Genomic DNA, 17884 nt, shown 5'->3' with positions numbered 1-17884 from the left:
GGTTTTCACAAGCAGAATTTCTTTTCTGATGCAGACGCATCAAACTGGAGAAGGAGCGGCAGTGGCAGGAGAAACTGCGGCGCGATGAGGAGGAGAAACAGAGGAAAATACAGGAGGAGAGGGAGGCCAAACTTCGCGAGGAGGAGGAGAGGGAGAGACAAGCTCGTTTACAGGCTGCTAAAGAACAAGCGGAACGAGAGCGCAAGGCCCGGGAGGAGGAGGAGAGGAGGCGCAGGCAGGAGGAGGAAGAAAGGAGAGAACAAGAGAGGCAGAGACTTGAGGAGAAAAGGAGGCAGGAGGAAGAGGAGGACCGCAGGCAGCGAGATGAAGAAAGGAGGAAACTGGAGGAGGAGAGGAGAAAACTCGAGGAAGAAAGGAGAAAACTGGAGGAGTTAAGATTGGAGGAGGAGAGGAAGCGCGAGGAGCGAAAAAGGGCAGAGGAGGAGCAGCGGAGGAAAGAGGAGGAGAGACGAGAAGAGGAGAGAAGAAGGGAGCGTGAAGAGGAGGAGAGGAGGCGACATCGTGCACAGGAGGCTGCCTTGAGAGATGCGGAGGAGAGGAAGAGACTAGAAGAAGAGAGAAAGAGAAAAGAGGAAGACCGGAAAAGGCAGGAAGAGGAGGACAGGAGGCGTCGGGAGGAGGAACAAAAGAAACAGGATGAGGAGAGGAAGAGGAAACAGCAGGAGGAAGAGGCAGCAGCCGCAAGACTGAGAGACGAAGAACAGAACAAGAAGGCCACTGTCAAATCAGACATTGTTGCTGCTCTTCTGCGTGGCCTGGAGGAGAGGAAGGGTAAGAAAAAAAGTGTACCATGAGATTTATAGTCATGGCTAGTCGAGGAGGATGAATGATAGTTCAATGTCATCGTGATTTCAGGCAGCAAACATCCTCTTGGCACACAGCACAGAAGATCAGCAGCATTGACGACGTTTAAAGCCCTCTACCCCTTCACTGCTAGAAACGATGATGAGCTCTCCTTCGAAAGCGATGACCTGATTGAGGTAAGTTGACAGAAGAAATGTAGAGAAGAAAATGTTGTTGTTTTTTGTATGTGTGTGTGTGTGTACATGCATTGGTTAAAGGGTGTGGTAAAGTGCTTGCAGAAAAGGTGTGACTTCAGCTGCTCCTTGAAAAATGTAATGGTCTCAGCAGTTGGGGTGGAGGTTGCCATACAACATACAGCATACTGTGAAACTGCTCCATGTTCACAGCATTAGAGTTTGTTCAGTATGATTTGTGCTTGTTTAGGTGGATGAGAGCGTAGAGCGAGAGCAGGGCTGGCTGTACGGCAGTCGGCAGGGGAAGATGGGCTGGTTCCCTGAGAGCTATGTGGAGAAGCAGGCCAAATCTGAGGCTCCGCTCGTGGCCAAACAAGCCCTGAAGCCACAGGTCTCCATTTCTGTCAGGTGCGGTCTACAATCTGATTACCTCATAGGGGCGTAACGGTACACAAAATATGAGAGTTCGGTACGTACTGTACTTCGGTATTGAAGTCACGGTTTGGTTTGGTACGGGTTCGGTATAGCAGGGGGGAGAAAACTAAAGCCCTTTCTTGCACATTACTATAATGTTAAAGTTTATAATAACAACAGGGTTCAACACTCAAATTCATTTTTGAAATATAATTATTCACAGTTACTGTCATAACTTGTTTCATGACAAATTTATTTAAACATATTAAATGATTAAGATATTATTAAAGGTCCCGTTTTTCGTGGTTTTTTGAAGCTTTGATTGTGTTTATAGTGTGCAATATAACATGTGTTCATGTTTCGCGTGTAAAAAAAACAGTATTTTTCACATAATTTACTTATCTGTATACCGCTGTTTCCACTGTCATAAAAACGGGCTGATGACTTCCTTGTTCTATGAAGTCCCTCCTTCAGAAATACGTAACGAGTTCTGATTGTGCCAGCGGTTCCTGTGTTGTGATTCGACAGCTCTGAGCGCACCGTGCCCGGAAAAGTCACGCCTCTTACCATAACGTGGAGATGCAAGCGCTCAGCGTTATTGTAAACATGTCTTTAATTTTACCCTATCAATTTGAGCCGGAATCAGACCCGGTGATTGGACTGCGGGATGAAAATAACAGCGTTTCGACGACATGGTGACAAACACACTCTACAAACGCAACTCTTGTGTATTCCTGTGGGCGGAGGTTAGTCAAAAAACTGTTTTAGTGACGTCATTAAAGAAGGAAGTAGAGGGATGTAGTCCAAACTGGCCGTTCGATGTAGGCGACTTCTGTTAAATAAAATATCTCGCTTGGCATTGAACTTTGAGCTTTAAAATTTTACAGATTTTATTTATACTCTAACAACAACATTACACACTAACTAAAGTTTGAAACATGGGATCACGAAGAACAGGACCTTTAAATAAATATAATGAATATGCAAGCTAATATAGTGCATATATTTAGTGAAATGCTCCCCTCTAGAGTTCATTTCTCTAGTGAACTAACATGCTGTGGACACTAAATGACTTGCCTAAGGTAAATGTAATGCTACGTGAGATATTATTCTCAAGCTGTTTTATTGACATCTTTCCACAGTTGAAACACTGGTTGAGAGATTACATGTAAACATTTCAATGCATAGATAGTCTGTTGTTCTTCTGCACTTTTTCCTGTTGTGGCGGTTAGCAAACAGCATTGCATTGCTGTGCATGCCCCCTTCTGGATTGGATTGCCTGTGACCGACTGTATTTGTCATCTGACCGCATGCATCAAACTGTGACGGTTCAGGAGGAATACATGTACCGTTACACCCCTAATACCACATTTTGTTCAAATGCTTCATTTACACCTGTAGCACAATTATTTGTACAAATTTTTCCCAATGTACACTCACAGACAAAGTGCATGTGCCTACAGAACCATTACAGAAAACATTCACAGCTACAAACTGCATGTCTTTCATATGAAAGATTCAAAGTTAATTTGGAGTACAAGACCTTTTCACACCAAGTCTGAAAATATAAAATATTACCAAACAATGTCTGATGCCATATTTTTGTCATTCTGATAAAAAAAAAAGTGAAGGCAAAAAATAAAACTAATTAAATAACTATCAATTAATATAAGGACTTTGTGTGAAATATTTCATAGAGAGGCACTGTTTCATTTCAAAATCTTGTTGAGCATGACAGTAGAACATGTGGAATTTTCTAAAACACCTTCTTCACCAGCAAACTGAGTGACGGACAGAGCGGATCACGGCTGAACTCCGCTTTCACCCCCACCCATGCCACAGGCTCTGCCTCTTCCAGCCACGGTCAGGTATGCAGGATTTCTTGAAAATTACCACATTGTGTTTATGTAAGGTACAACTTCCTTGTAGTGGAATGCAATGGCATTTGCTGCATGTTTTCAGGTGGTGGGGAATGTGCAAGCTCAGGCTCTGTGCTCTTGGACTGCAAAGACGGACAACCATCTCAACTTCTCCAAAGATGATGTGATCACAGTTCTGGAGCAGCAGGAGAACTGGTGGCTGGGAGAACTCAGTGGGGTTAAGGGGTGGTTCCCCAAAACCTATGTTACAGTGCTGAGCGCCAGTGATGCACAAGCAGAGTAAATACACTCACCATGCTGAAGTGGTTGTGATGTTGCTACTTTCTTTTTTGACCTAATAGATGAGTGTGTAGCTGTGAGCGTTACATGTACTTTGTCTGTGGAAAGTGTTAATGTGAATGTTGTTTTCAGACTTTGCATACTAAAACTCACCATTGTCCTGACGTGCCAGTGTCCCTGCAAAGACACTAATTCAGATGTTTGTTTTGTTTTTTCTTTTGCTTTGCTTTCACTGTTTGGGGTTGTCAGTTTGAAATTGAACTGCTTTATTGAAACACCTGAAACACTATTTGATCATCTTGTTTGGTGTGTGATTTTTATTTTTTCCCCTCCATAGTTCGTCTGATGCATCCGATACAGCAGATGGATCCAACTATGAAGGTAAGAGAAAACAGGTTTGCTTTTTCTATCAGTAAACTTTGCAGTTGTGACATTCTGAAGCAGTTTCCCCTTACATGTAAGAGAAGATATCTACATATGAACAACATGTTAAGATTACATGTTGTTGTAGTTTCTGATTATATAATCGCAAATATAGTTTTGTTACTTTCTAAAATTCTCTCATCTCTAAAATTCACATAATGCAGGTTGCTGTCACCTATTATTTCATTTTCTTTTTATTATTATTTGTATATACACTACCATACAAAAGTTTGCAGTTGAGAAGATTCTTTTTAATATTTTTGGAAGAAGTTTCTTTCTCTGCATTTATTTTATTAAAAATACAGTTAAAACAGTTATAATGTAAAATATTAGTTTTCAGTTTTCTACTTTACTATACAGTATTTTTTATAATTTAATTTATTCCTGTGATGGCAAAGCTGAATTTTCAGAGCCATTACTTCAATCTTCAGTGTCACATGATCCTTTTGGAGTCTTTCTAATATGCTGATTTATTATTATTGTCATCTTCATTATCATTATCCATGTTGAAAACAGTTGTGCTGTTTAATATTTTTGTGGAAATGTGATACTCTTTTTTTTTTTTTTTTTTAGAATTCTTTTGAATAGAAATTTCAAAAGAACAGCATTAATTTGAAATAGAAATCTTTTGTTAAATTCTAAATGTTTGTACTGTCATTTTATTTTATTTATTTAATGCGTCCTTGCTGAAAAGTATTAATTTATTTAAAAAAAAAAAAAAACAACTCACTGTCCCCAAACTTTGTAAGTGTGGTGTGTATGTGTAATTATTTTTCTAGTAATTTTTTAATGTAATTAAACATTTCTTTGTGTAAGTGTGTGTGTGAGAGAGAGAAAGCGAGAGAGAGAGTGTGTGTATATTCATTTTCAGTATGTTTTGTGTCTGTTATGCTTGTGAACACATCACAGTTTTATCTGTGGACATCAGCATTGTCCTTCATTTCTGAGTTTCCGTGAACAGTGTTTGTATGTTGATCCCGTCATCAGAATACTTGGCGCTGTACACTTACGAGAGTCCTGAGCCTGGAGACCTGACCTTCACTGAGGGAGACACCATCCTGGTATCCGAGAGAGAAGGGGAGTGGTGGAGAGGCAGCATCGGAGACAGATCAGGAGTCTTCCCCTCCAATTACGTCAAGCCAAAGGAGACTGATGTAATTTTATTTTTATATTCAGGGAGACTGGCACTTATATATGTTGTTAGTTGTCATACAACATCTTTTTTTTTTTCTCATTAGACATCAAGTCTCTCTGGTAAACCTGGAATGCCAGGGAAGAAACCAGGTGAGTAACAGTGGAACGTTCTTTGACAACTTTAAAATCATAGTACTTAGAGTTCTCTAAACCTAAAGCATGTTATTTTGTTTGTAGAAGTGGCCCAGGTGACTACTGCACACACTGCAGCAGGTGCAGAGCAGTTAAATCTCGCTCCAGGCCAGCTCATCCTCATTCTCACCAAGAACTCCTCCGGCTGGTGGCTCGGGGAACTGCAGGTGAGTGAGCTGTTAATGCACAAAGACTTTAAATGAGCCATTTTCCACACTTTTTTGTAGCATTTCCCCCTCTGAAATCCACTTATGTTCATCAAGGCACTAAAATTGCAGTTTAAGTAATTTTACAGACCTTTGGAGTTGGTCAAATCTTTATTTCCATGATATGTTCCCAACTGGATAGTTGACATTTTCCCATGTACTGCATCATGTGGCCGCATTATTTATATTAGGGATGTACAATATATTCATTTCACGTCAACTGGTTTTTAATTTACTGTCATTAATCATATATATCAGCAATTGTACACAAGATAATTGTCGACAAGCTGGTAATTATTATATGTTATGGCATGCATATAATTTTTTTTTACTTGTATAACTTCTGCAAACAAAATTATTTTGATAAACAGACTGACATACAAAAATGAAAATATTCAAATTAGCTGCAAAATCTTCTCTTTGTGTCTTCAGGCCAGGGGGAAGAAGCGTCAGAAGGGCTGGTTCCCGGCTTCGCATGTCAAACTCCTGGGCTCAAACAGCGGCAAATCTACACCTGCATCTGCGGCTGGTGAGAAACGGCACAAGTATCCATGATTGATTTATTTCTCTCTGCATCTCTCCTCATTGCTCTCTCTGTTTTTCCTCCCTATAGTCGGCCAAGTCATCGCCATATACGACTACACCGCAGCGAACGAGGACGAGCTGAGCTTCTCGAAGAGTCAAATTATCAATGTGCTGGACAAAAGCAATCCTGACTGGTGGAAAGGAGAACTCAATGGGGTCACAGGCTTGATTCCTACCAACTATGTGAAAGTGACCACTTCAGATTCTGACCCCAGTCAGCAGTGTAAGTAGAGACCCATAAACAGACCTATTCTGGTTCTGTGTTTTGAATTATTATTATTATTATTATTATTATTATTAAGTTTTTCATGGCCTTTTTGTTTATTTTGAAAGTTAACTTGGTTTCAGAACATTAAAAAAAAATGTTGCAGGTTATGCTGCTTAAATGTGGCTGTTTATTATCTAAAAGAGTTTGTATGATGGAGTGTATTACAGTTTTATTACAATGGCATTTTTATCCATATCTAGTGTTATTTTATGGTGCCTTTTTGGTTCATTTTATTTTATGAGGTTATTATTTTTTTCCAGTCATTTCCAGTTGCACATGTAGTATCTAATTAAGCTTTTCTTCTCATCCTCCATATTTAGCCACACAATCATTTTTCACAAATTCTTTTCTCCTTCCACTTTTTTCTTCTCATTTGTGTCCTTCTTTGTAGGGTGGTAACACCTTTCCCTCTCTTCACCCATGAGAGACCCACTATCCCCTCCCACAGTGGAGGTGGTCCTGTTGAAACCACCATTTACTCACCCAATCACACTCCTTTATCTCTCCTCACCCATCTCATTTGTTTTAAACAAAAACAGGGCTTCTCATTCAAATTGACTGGTAGTCTGGACCAATACTAACTAATTAGTATAGAGGAATAGTGAGTCTTTCTATGGTGTTCCTTTTTTGAATTTTGATTTGCTTTGAAGATTCTTAAGTGTGGCAGCTTCTTTTATAATATGGGACTTCACAGTAACCTGTTGCACCTCAGTCATTTTAAAGGATGCTACATTTGTGAGGGATGTTACAAGGTGTGAAACTGCCTCTGTATTGCAATCGCACTAATGATACACTTTGCTGGTTATAATGCAGCTTTAAACTTAGTATTATTGGTCTCTGGCTATTCAAGGCACTTTGATATTTTAAAGAACAAACACCGGTCACTTTTTTTTGAGGCAGTTTCACCTTGAATCTGTAGATGGTTTACACTCTTGATTCAATTTTATTTGTATTCAGTTTGTTTGAAATCAATGTAAAAATGAAAGACAATTTGTATTGCTGTCTGTGGTGTATTTAGAGGTATAGTTATTCTGCTGCTATTTTAAGCTCAATGCTTTCGCCTTAGGTGGTATTGTTACATATTTACTGCGTTTTATGCCATGTTTGTGCATGAATCGCTTCTGTATAAACAGATTTGTTAATATTATACGAGAAGCTATGCTAGTAGTTGTGAAATTGTGGACGAATGTTTGCTTTAATATTTTACTGGATGTTGTTAATAATCATTTAAATATCTCAAATACTTTGAACATTGTACTTATATGATTTGAGGAAATCTAGACATTAAAGTCTTTTGAAAAAACAAACGTCGTCCCTTTTAATTTTTGTAATATAAGAGTTCAGTGCCAATGTAACAACAACAACAACAAACAAAAAAACATATTTCCAGATACACATTTAGGAAAAAAAAAAACCTAGCTCATAATTATTCCATCTTTTATCATCTAAAGTAAAATATAGAAATGTATTTATCCTATTATTATAAAAATACATTTTAAAATAGTAAAGTTTAAGTCACCATGAAATCAAAATTGACAGTTCTTATTATTTATGGAATATTGCAGTATTTATTATAAATGATTTATCCATGCACATCATTTTTTTTTTTTAAATGAATGTGCCCTCCATAATCTTTAATCAAAATAACCTCTTGCAACGATATCTCTTCTCTGTGGATGTGAGGGCGGGACAACCTGTCACTCACATGAGATCACAGCAATAGCAAACCACAAGCATCCAACGATCCAATCTATGAACAAGTCCCGCCTTAATTATTTTATTATTTTTTTTTTATTTTTATTTTTTTTCTGGTTTGAGAAGCCATTTCACTCAGAAATGTGTCACAATAGGGAAGAAATTCCAGCTTGTGTTTAATACCAAATTTAATAAATGATCAACAAATTAAAGTGTAAGTAAAGATAAAAGAAAACGACTATATTATCTCATTTGAAACCACCTCCATGGGGACTTCCTGACAGAATTAATCCAGCTAATCTGCACTGCCATCTAGTTATGGTTGTCCTGCTGTTGTATTATGGGTGAAAACAGAATGAATAATCCTGCATGCTTGCAGTGTTCATCAAAGTAAATGAGCAGGCTTACAAAGCACAGCTCAAGAAAATGAGTGATCATTCAGGGGGTAAACTGCTATTTTTGCGGCTATGGGATGTGGATGATGAAGACTCCGTGGATGGTCAAACGGACAGACCATCAGCAGGTAAGGATTCACGCAGAAGCAGTTTGGAGTGTCATCAACACACTGCGACTGACATTATTCTGCTTGGTTTTGAGTGTGTTTGGAGTAAGACTGTTGAAGGATCTCATGGAGCCATCAATTTGTGTGTGTTTTGTTAAGTTTATGGGCTTCAAGTGCCTGGGTGAGTTCACCTGTACGGTTTTCTTGTAGGGTGTGCTGACCAGACCACTTTGGATTCAATGAGCCCGCAGGAAAAGAAACGACAAGATTACATCCATGAGCTCATTCAAACTGAGGAGAAATACATGGAAGACCTACAGCTGGTTCTAGAGGTACACACCTGTTTTACATTCACATTTTATCCAAAGCAACTTAGAAATGTAAAAAAAGCAAGCAATTTACCACAAAGATGCAAACAGTTTTAGTGGTGCCACGATTTCAAAAAGAGTAAACCAAAATGATGCAAAGGTATATTTGACAAATATATTTTTACATTATTTTATTATAACTTTTGATTGTATAGTATATTATATAAGGAAAGTCTATATTTTTTATTTATTTATTGTAATGATTTTATTTATTCCCTTTTTTTGCAGTTCATGGTCCTTTTAGTATGACTTAGTATGAGTACAAAATTCCCAAGTATTGCAATAATAAAGTATAATAATTAATAATAGTGTAAAAAAATAGTATAATAATTATACAATAAGTAGTTTTATTAAATAATTATTTTGGATTATTTAATAAGAATTATTTTATCAAATAAATTACTTATATGTGGAAGCTATAGTGCTTTTTGTGTCATATTTGATTTAAATATTTTTACAGATGATAAAATATTTACTTCCTTGTTGTCTCTTTAAAGGTCTTTCACAAGCCCATGTCTGAATCAGGCCGTCTCACTGAGGCTGAAATGAACATGATATTTGTCAACTGGAGGGAGCTTATCCAGTGCAGCTCCAAGATGCACAAGTATGTGAGGCTAACTTGAAAATATATATATAGTTTTTTTTCTCCAGTGTACAGTGAGTGTATCATGCATGATGTGTGTATTGGCAGGGCCCTGAAGGCAAGGAAAAAGATTGGAGGAGACAACATGCCTGTTCATATGATCGGGGACACCCTGGCCTCTGAGCTGTCACACATGCAGGCCTATATCCGCTTCTGCAGCTGCCAGCTGAATGGTGCCACGCTGCTACAACAGAGAACCGATCAAGAACCAGACTTCAAAACTTTCCTTAAGGTAGCCACGCATACTTCACATGCAACAGCTAAAAAGACAAATGCACATTAATATCATGAGAATTTTTCAATTAAAAACTTCCCAGATTTAGATTTAGAATTTGAGTTTTTTGGTTTAAAAATTGCCTTAGTAATAATTAAAATCATTTATTTATTTTCAGAAAATTGCAACAGACTACCGTTGTAAAGGAATGCCTTTGTCCAGCTTTTTACTCAAACCTATGCAAAGGATCACCCGCTACCCTCTCCATATTAAAAATGTGAGTACTGTGAAAATAACATTTTGTTTTATTTTTCTATATCTCTCATCTTAGATATTGATAGTTAAAGCAAACGATTAGTGTGTTGTTAACCAATACTCGTGCGTGTTTGTGTGTCCAGATCTTGGAATATACTCCAGAGAGTCATGTGGACTATGTGCAGTTGCTAGAGGCTTTGGAGAAGGCAGAGCTGCTGTGCTCTCAGGTGAACGAGGGCGTAAGGGAGAAGGAGAACTCCGAAAGGCTGGAGTGGATCCAATCCCATGTGCAGTGTGAAGGCATCACAGAGGTCAGAAAGCACACCGTTTAGTCATTATACCATCCTTTTTCTGGTACAAAAAGTAGCTGATGTTAAAAACATGCATTGCAAGATTGATCATAGGCTGACGTCTGGATTTATGTTTCCGTTCAAACATTTGGGGTCGGTAGGATTTTTTTTTTTTTTATGTTTTTGAAGAAGTCTCTTATGCTCACCAAGGCTAGATTTATTTGTGCAGTGCAAACAGTAATATTGTAAAATATTACTACAATATAAAATGTTTTATTGTGTTTTAAAATGTAATTTATTCCTCTGATGCAAAAGAAGAATTTTCAGGAGCTATTACTCCGGTCTTCAGCGTCACATGATCCTTCAGAAATCATTCTAATATGCTGATTTGCTGCTTAAGGAACACTTCTCATTATTAACAATGTTGAAAACAGTTGTGCTACTTAATATTTTTATGGAAACTGTGATACACATTTGTTCACGATTCTTTGATGAATAGAAAGTTCAAAAGAACATTTATTTGAAATTGATTTTTTTCTGTCACTGTCACTCTAATCATTTTATATCATTTTTTATGAATAAATAATTTAATAAAAAAAATAAAAATCTTACTGACCCAGATTTTTAAATGGTAGTATAAAATATTCCGAAGGCTGATTGGCTGAAAGACTTTTGCTTAGATTTTCATATATAACGCTTTGAAGGTACAAGTAGATTTCTTACTTTTCTATTATGTCACTTGTCTAGAATCTGACCTTCAACTCTCTAACCAACTGCCTGGGTCCTCGTAAATTGCTGCACAGCGGGAAGGTGTTTAAGACCAAGAGCAATAAGGAGTTATACGCCTTTCTGTTCAACGACTTTCTGCTGTTTACTCAAGCTGTCAGGCAGTTCACTTCTTCAGGAACGGACAAGCTCTTCAACCCCAAATCCAACACCCAGTACAAGATGTATAAGACGGTAGAGTTCCACTCCTCTCTATAGAGTAGTAGTCTTCTTATTGTCAAACCTTTGGGGGAAAAAACCCTGGGATATTGATTTAATGTGTATGTTTGTGTTCCCAGCCTGTGTTCCTCAATGAAGTTCTGGTGAAGCTTCCGTCAGATCCGTCCAGTGATGAGCCCATCTTCCACATTTCCCACATAGATCGCGTGTACACACTGAAGACCGAGAACATTAACGAGAGGTCAGTTTCAGCCGTCATTCTTTTTTATCAGGCTTATCAGCAAGCCACTATTTACTGCATACATGGGATGTTTCATTAACCGTTCATGGAATGTTGTTATTGCCACACTGTACGAGAAGGGGGAAAAAAAACAATCGCCTATCTCACTGCTGAAAGTACACTGCAAGAGTAATTGACAGAATTTCAATGCAAATTATTTTATCTGCTTCTAGGAAACTATATATAACTTTAATTATGCCATAAAATGTTTAACATCTGCCTTATATCCTGCTAGGACTGCATGGGTTCAGAAGATCAAAACAGCATCAGAAGAATTCCTTGAGATGGAGAAGAAAAAACGGGAAAAGGCCTATCAGTGTAAAAAAAAAATTTTTTGAGACCAATAAATATGACTACTCACTTGCCACTTACACAACCATCCAAAGGTTTTGTATAAGTAGTGTTTTTTGGAAAGAAATGAATACTAGCAAATACTAGCAATAAACTGATCAAATGTGACAGTAAAGACATTTATAATGTTACAAAAATTTCTATTTTATTCTATTTATCAAAGAATCTTGTAAATAATGTTTCATGGTTTCCAGAAAAATATTTTGCATCACATTTGTTTTCAGTATCAATTATAATAATAATTGTTTCTTGAGCACCAAAATCAGCATACTAGAATGATTTCTGAAGGATTATTTGATGATGAATACTGAAGTATGGATTCTGAAAATTCAGCTTTGCCTTCACAGGAATAAATTACATTTTAAGATATAATCAAATAGAAAACAGTTCTTTTAAATTAAAATAGTTTCTGAAACAATTTTAATTTAAAAGAACTGTTTTCTACGGAAGAGGATTAGGGCCAAGCAATAATAAAAAAATAAAACCACCTCGAGATTAAAGTTGTTAAATTTCGAGAAAAAACTCGTTACATTTCGAGAAAAAAGTCGAAATAAAATGTTGAGAGTAAAGTCGTTAAATTACGAGAAAAAACTCGTTAAATTTCAAGAAAAAAGTCGGGATAAAATGTTGAGAATAAAGTCGTTAAATTACGAGAAAAAACTTGTTAAATTTCAAGAAAAAAGTCGAGATAAAATGTTGAGAATAAAGTCATTAAATTACGAGAAAAAAGTCGTTAAATTTTGAGGAAAAAAGTCGAGATAAAATGTCGAGATGTTAAAATGTTTGTTCTCGTAATTTAACGAGTTTATTCTCAACATTTTATCTCGACTTTTTTCTCGAAATTTAACAAGTTTTTTTCTCGTAATTTAACGAGTTTATTCTTAACATTTTATCTCGACTTTTTTCTCGAAATTTAATGACATTTTTCTCATAATTTAACGAATTTGTTCTCGTAATTTAACGAGTTTATTTTCGTAATTTAACTAGTTTATTCTCAACATTTTATCTGGACTTTTATATCGAAATTTAACAAGTTTTTTTCTCGTAATTTAACGAGTTTATTCTCAACATTTTATTTCGACTTTTTTCTCGAAATGTAACGAGTTTTTTTCTCGTAATTTAACAAGTTTATTCTCAACATTTTATCTCGACTTTTTTTCTCGAAATTTAACAACTTTAATCTCGAGATGGTTTTATTTTTTTTATTATTGCTTGGCCCTAATCCTCTTCCATAGTTTTCTATTTGATTTATATCATAAAATATAATTTATTCCTGTGAAGGCAAAGCTGAATATTCGCAATATTATCATTTTTACTGTATTTTTTTATCAAATAAATCCAACCTTGGTGAGCATAAGAGACTTCTTTCAAAAACATTAAAGAAATCTTAATGACCCCAAACTTTTGAATGGTAGTGTATGTCTTGGTCTTTAAAATGTAAATAATATTTACAACAGGTTGCCTAAGCTCATACTTTTATTATTTTTTTACAGCTCGATCCATGAAGGCAAGTGGAATCGGTCGACTGCTTGTCACCATTTTGGAGGCAACGGAGCTAAAATCCTCCAAACCAAATGGTGAGCCCATCCATCCATCCATCCATCCATCCATCCATCCATCCATCCATCCATCCATCCATCCATCCATCCATCCATCCATCCATCCATCCATCCATCCATCCATCCATCCATCCATCCATCCATCCATCCATCCATCCATCCATCCATCCATCCATCCATCCATCCATCCATCCATCCATCCATCCATCCATCCATCCATCCATCCATCCATCCATCCATCCATCCATCCATCCATCCATCCATCCATCCATCCAATATTAATACTTTTTTGTTTTGTTTTTTCAGGAAAGAGTAATCCATACTGTGAAGTGACAATGGGTTCTCAAGGCTTCACTTCTCGAACCATCAATGACACTTCCAACCCCAAGTGGAACTTCAACTGTCAGTTTCACATTAAAGACCTGTATCAAGATGTCCTCTGCATTACTATATATGAGCGGGAGCAATTTTCACCAGATGGTCAGTATAAAAATAGCGAGTATAAGACTATTTCTAAATTATATCATTTAATTAGTCGTGTACTGAGCCCTCTTAATATTTGTTAACATATAAAATTATACATTCCCTAAACTGTCATTGTTCTATTTCTCTTTCTCCCTCTATAGACTTCTTAGGTCGCACTGAAGTTCCTGTAGCCACTATTAAGAAAGAGCTTGAAAATAAAGGTCCGTCCACCAGGAGGCTGCTGCTTCACGAAGTTCCCACTGGAGAGGTTTGGGTTCGGCTTGACCTGCAGCTGTTTGACCACAAAGCCCCCAAATGATGAAGAAAGAAGATGATCCTTCAAAACTGCACTTCAAGCACAGCGTCTCACCACTAACTCAAGATTTTAAAGACTGACCTTTGCCTTAAGGTGTTCTCAACTTATGTGGAACATACTAACAAATGTGTGACGATAGGGAAGACAAGTTATGATTCACAACTTTGCCAAGTTTAGCTTTTTTATCAAGTGACATGGGAATGAAAAGGAGAATTTGGGAATTTGTTTTGTTTTGTTTTGTTTTATTGCATAAATAATTTTACCACTGGATGCAGAGATTTCTCAGGACCTATATTTTGCTTCAAATATACTGTCTTTTATTGCTGTATTAAAAGCTATATTTGTTATAATCGTAATTTGCCTAGATCTGAAGTTGAAGAACTTTTTGTGAACTTGAATATTTTCATGAGGAACACTAAACCAGGTGGTGTTGTTGTTTTTAATTAATTATCTGTCTGCCTTACCTGCCAATTCTTCCATTTAACTTCACCGTTAAAGACTTAATTTGCACCAGCCAACTGATCCTCTTTAAAATCTTATAACAGCTTATTTGTCTGTGTAACAAGAAAGGAACTTATTTTGCAGAGCTTACTAGTTTTTATTTACGAAGGTACAAATGAGGTGACTAACAAGGGATTATTGGTTAAAGGTCTAATAACTGTTGATTTTTGTGTGCTTGACTGAGTTTTATTTATGTTAATTTATGCGTCTTTGACTATCTGCACATTTTACGCTGCCCAGTATATCTGGATTGCCATAAAGCATTCAGATAAGGTCTTAATAGTGTATATTTTTGCTGAGTTGGAGTAGTATGAATGCTTACTCAAGAGACTGAGTCCCTGAGTTTGTCTTTTAGGTTTAATTGTTCGAGTTTTAAATATACATGTAATAAAGTTTGTTGAATATTCTGCAAATGTTTTTTTTTCCCCACCCGTTTTCCCTTTCCCTCTCTTTTGCTAGGTTTTGTTCTTCATTATAGCCAAGTATTCGTTTTGAAAACAGCTAGTATTGTATTATACTAAAGGCCTCTGAGCACAAATATGCAACAAAATCAGGTTTCAGATGCAAATAAAATTAATTTGAAAATGTTGTAAAGTATACTGGGTGATTGTGTTCAAAACAGATTAAATATTTTATCAACTTCACAAGTACAATATTTTTAGTTTATAAAATACATAGTCAAAACGCCCACTCATGAATATTAATTAGAGATCTCGAACGTTTCTTGGTAACCTTGGAGCTTTGTTCATTAGTGAGTCAGGCGCCAGGCGGTTGTTAACGGCGACCTAACCGCTAAGCGTGCGACATATCTCATAAACAGTTTGAGCAATTTTTCAAGTTATTTGTTAGATATGGCTTTGAACCCATTTCCAAAGCTATTAGAAGACTGTCTCATTAGCACGAAACATGTAGAGTGTGCAGCGATACTCGTGGCTAAAACAGGCGAGGTAACGGCTGCATTCAATTTTACAGTAAGTTTACTGCAAGTCTGCATTTCTAACAGATAAGCCTGTTATTTTTAAGTTTTATAATATTTGTTCAGGACAAATTGTCAATTTAGTTGGATCAATCTAATGTCTTCAAACAGGTCTGTCCAGAGCAAACACATATGTTTATAGACTCATTCAAACACGTGAATGTAACGAGGCAGAGAGGACTCAACTTCAAGAACAAGCTCTACACCTGCGTGCGTGCTGACAATCACTCGATATACGCTAAATGTGTAAGTAACACACTATCCCCCGGTTTCACAGACAAGGCTTAAACTAGTCCCAGACTAAAATGCATGTTTGAGCTGTTTTAACTGAAAGCAACTCGCAATGACATATCTTAAAATATGTGACTGCCATAATGTTTTTTCTCAAGATGCACACCAGTGATGTTTTTTTTTTCTACGGTACGTTTATAAAAGCTACGCAAATATCCTAACTGAACTAAGGCCTGAACCTGGCTTAATCTAAGCCCTGTCTGTGAAACCGGGCCTAAGTAATCTACATGTTTAATTAAACCTGCTCAAAATGTAAACATTTTTACAGATAATTGACATAAACAACACAAACACTAGAGGGACTAGAAGCAGCAAAAAAATGATTAATATATTTCCCACAAAAAACCCAAAGGTGACCTTTTTCACATTTCCGGGTTTCAGAAGAGTATGTTATAGTTGTGTTATAACAAAGTACCTTTAAGGATATATATATATATATATATATATATATATATATATATATACACACACACACACACACACACACACACTGCCCTCCAAAAGTTTGGAAACGCCCTAGAAAAGTGGGGTTTTGGACAATATTGGCATGAATCCTTTTTAATTTGTGATAATTTTTCACTGAAAAGGGACAACACAAACTACAAAAACATATTTTATTACATAAACAGTTTATACATAGAAAAAAACTTAAATTTTCAATTCATCAAAATATCCACCATTAGCAGCTATCTGACCTAAACTGGGTTCTTCTGATTGGTTCATTGTATTCTAAACTTAATTGGCATTATTGGCAATGTCATGTAATCAAAATGAAAATTATTTTTGCTGGTCTTCAATGATAATGTCAAGTTACTTTAATGTATTTGCACCAAAAAATGATAAGGATTTATGCTGATATCGTCCAAAACCACACTTTGCCAAGGGTGTTTCCAAAGTTTTGGAGGGCAGTGTGTATATATATATATATATATATATATATATATATATATATATATATATATATAGATATGGATATATATAGAAATCTATAGTCTTTGGTTATATATATTATATGTGTATTCTTTTCATTTAAGTAGTTGTGGTGAACGACTACAATAAATATATTTTTATTTATTTTAAATATATATTTGTATTCCCATTTGCTCAAATAGCAAAAGGAAACTCCACAATAGTGTTTTCACAACTTTAAAAAATAGAGAGATTGATAACGGCAGTCAGAAGAGAGAAAGATGCTGATTTTACCATCACTCCCATTGCCGCTGTTTTAGAAACACCCTCACAGCAGCGTTAACTAGTTTTTTTGTAATCTGATGCAAAGGTAATATAATACAAAGTACAGTGTAATAAATATACATTTTTACAAAAATGAAAATATATATATTTTAAAAAAAAACTGCAGGATTTACTGTGCTGATGACCATTAAATGCGACCATTAAATCCATCACAGTCTGTGAAAAGGCTCCAGTGCGGATTAAGTTTATATAACCACATCATCACCTTTTCATCACGTCATCACATCAGAATTCATTGACTGATTTTTCATGGTCTTTGTTTAGGAAGGACATGGCCTGGTATTGGTGAGAACTGCACTGTATGTGATTGTTGCCACATACTCGCAGAGCATGTATCCAAGTATCTGTGTGGAAGCAGTTGAGAAACTAGGTAGGCTAAAATTCCAACCAAAGTTCAGTTAACTTTTCTGCTCTAATTTAATGTTTTTTGATAATAGTTTTGCATGTATTTTAGCCGAGTATCTGCGTGAAAAGGGAAAATGAAGCTCATCGTACCAAATCTGAAGAGGTGAAGAAGCTGTTCAGTGTCATTGTAGTAGTACTAATGAGAAACTATAAACTATACTCAATCTGCTTAACTACAGGAACACCAAGGTATGT

At 36.3% G+C, this 17884-nt stretch overlaps 2 protein-coding genes across 6 annotated transcripts in view; both read left to right on the top strand.

Annotated features, from left to right (window-relative positions):
* The window catches only part of itsn2b (intersectin 2b), a 35065-nt gene extending 19895 nt beyond the window's left edge, over positions 1-15170 (top strand). The window contains exons 18-39 of one of the 2 annotated variants that reach the window (XM_048191502.1): positions 35-792; positions 877-1001; positions 1249-1406; positions 3190-3280; positions 3375-3571; positions 3909-3952; positions 4982-5148; positions 5233-5278; positions 5366-5487; positions 5959-6055; positions 6140-6334; positions 8787-8908; positions 9442-9548; positions 9636-9819; positions 9980-10078; positions 10200-10367; positions 11094-11306; positions 11411-11532; positions 11807-11889; positions 13416-13499; positions 13788-13961; positions 14108-15170. In XM_048191502.1, coding sequence (XP_048047459.1) covers positions 35-792; positions 877-1001; positions 1249-1406; positions 3190-3280; positions 3375-3571; positions 3909-3952; positions 4982-5148; positions 5233-5278; positions 5366-5487; positions 5959-6055; positions 6140-6334; positions 8787-8908; positions 9442-9548; positions 9636-9819; positions 9980-10078; positions 10200-10367; positions 11094-11306; positions 11411-11532; positions 11807-11889; positions 13416-13499; positions 13788-13961; positions 14108-14265 — 3514 coding nt within the window. In that variant the 3' untranslated portion in view covers positions 14266-15170. The remainder of the gene's footprint in view (positions 1-34; positions 793-876; positions 1002-1248; positions 1407-3189; positions 3281-3374; positions 3572-3908; positions 3953-4981; positions 5149-5232; positions 5279-5365; positions 5488-5958; positions 6056-6139; positions 6335-8786; positions 8909-9441; positions 9549-9635; positions 9820-9979; positions 10079-10199; positions 10368-11093; positions 11307-11410; positions 11533-11806; positions 11890-13415; positions 13500-13787; positions 13962-14107) is intronic. The other variant, XM_048191503.1, reaches the window with a different exon arrangement.
* A 140-nt stretch (positions 15171-15310) lies between these two features.
* Positions 15311-17884, top strand: part of pfn4 (profilin family member 4) — a 28209-nt gene continuing 25635 nt past the window's right edge. For 2 of the 4 annotated variants that reach the window (XR_007184994.1, XR_007184993.1), the window contains exons 1-4: positions 15311-15734; positions 15851-15985; positions 17549-17654; positions 17739-17878. Coding sequence is in view for 2 of the 4 variants with exons in the window: in XM_048191510.1 (XP_048047467.1) it covers positions 15615-15734; positions 15851-15985; positions 17549-17654; positions 17739-17767 (390 nt within the window). In the remaining 2 variants the exon portion in view is untranslated. The remainder of the gene's footprint in view (positions 15735-15850; positions 15986-17548; positions 17655-17738; positions 17879-17884) is intronic. The other 2 variants (XM_048191510.1, XM_048191509.1) reach the window with 1 other exon arrangement.

The sequence above is a fragment of the Megalobrama amblycephala genome, linkage group LG5 (assembly GCF_018812025.1).
Source record: "Megalobrama amblycephala isolate DHTTF-2021 linkage group LG5, ASM1881202v1, whole genome shotgun sequence".
Taxonomy (NCBI): domain Eukaryota; kingdom Metazoa; phylum Chordata; class Actinopteri; order Cypriniformes; family Xenocyprididae; genus Megalobrama; species Megalobrama amblycephala.
The sequence above is the reverse complement of the archived record's forward strand: the minus strand, read 5'-3'. Positions and strand labels throughout refer to the sequence as shown.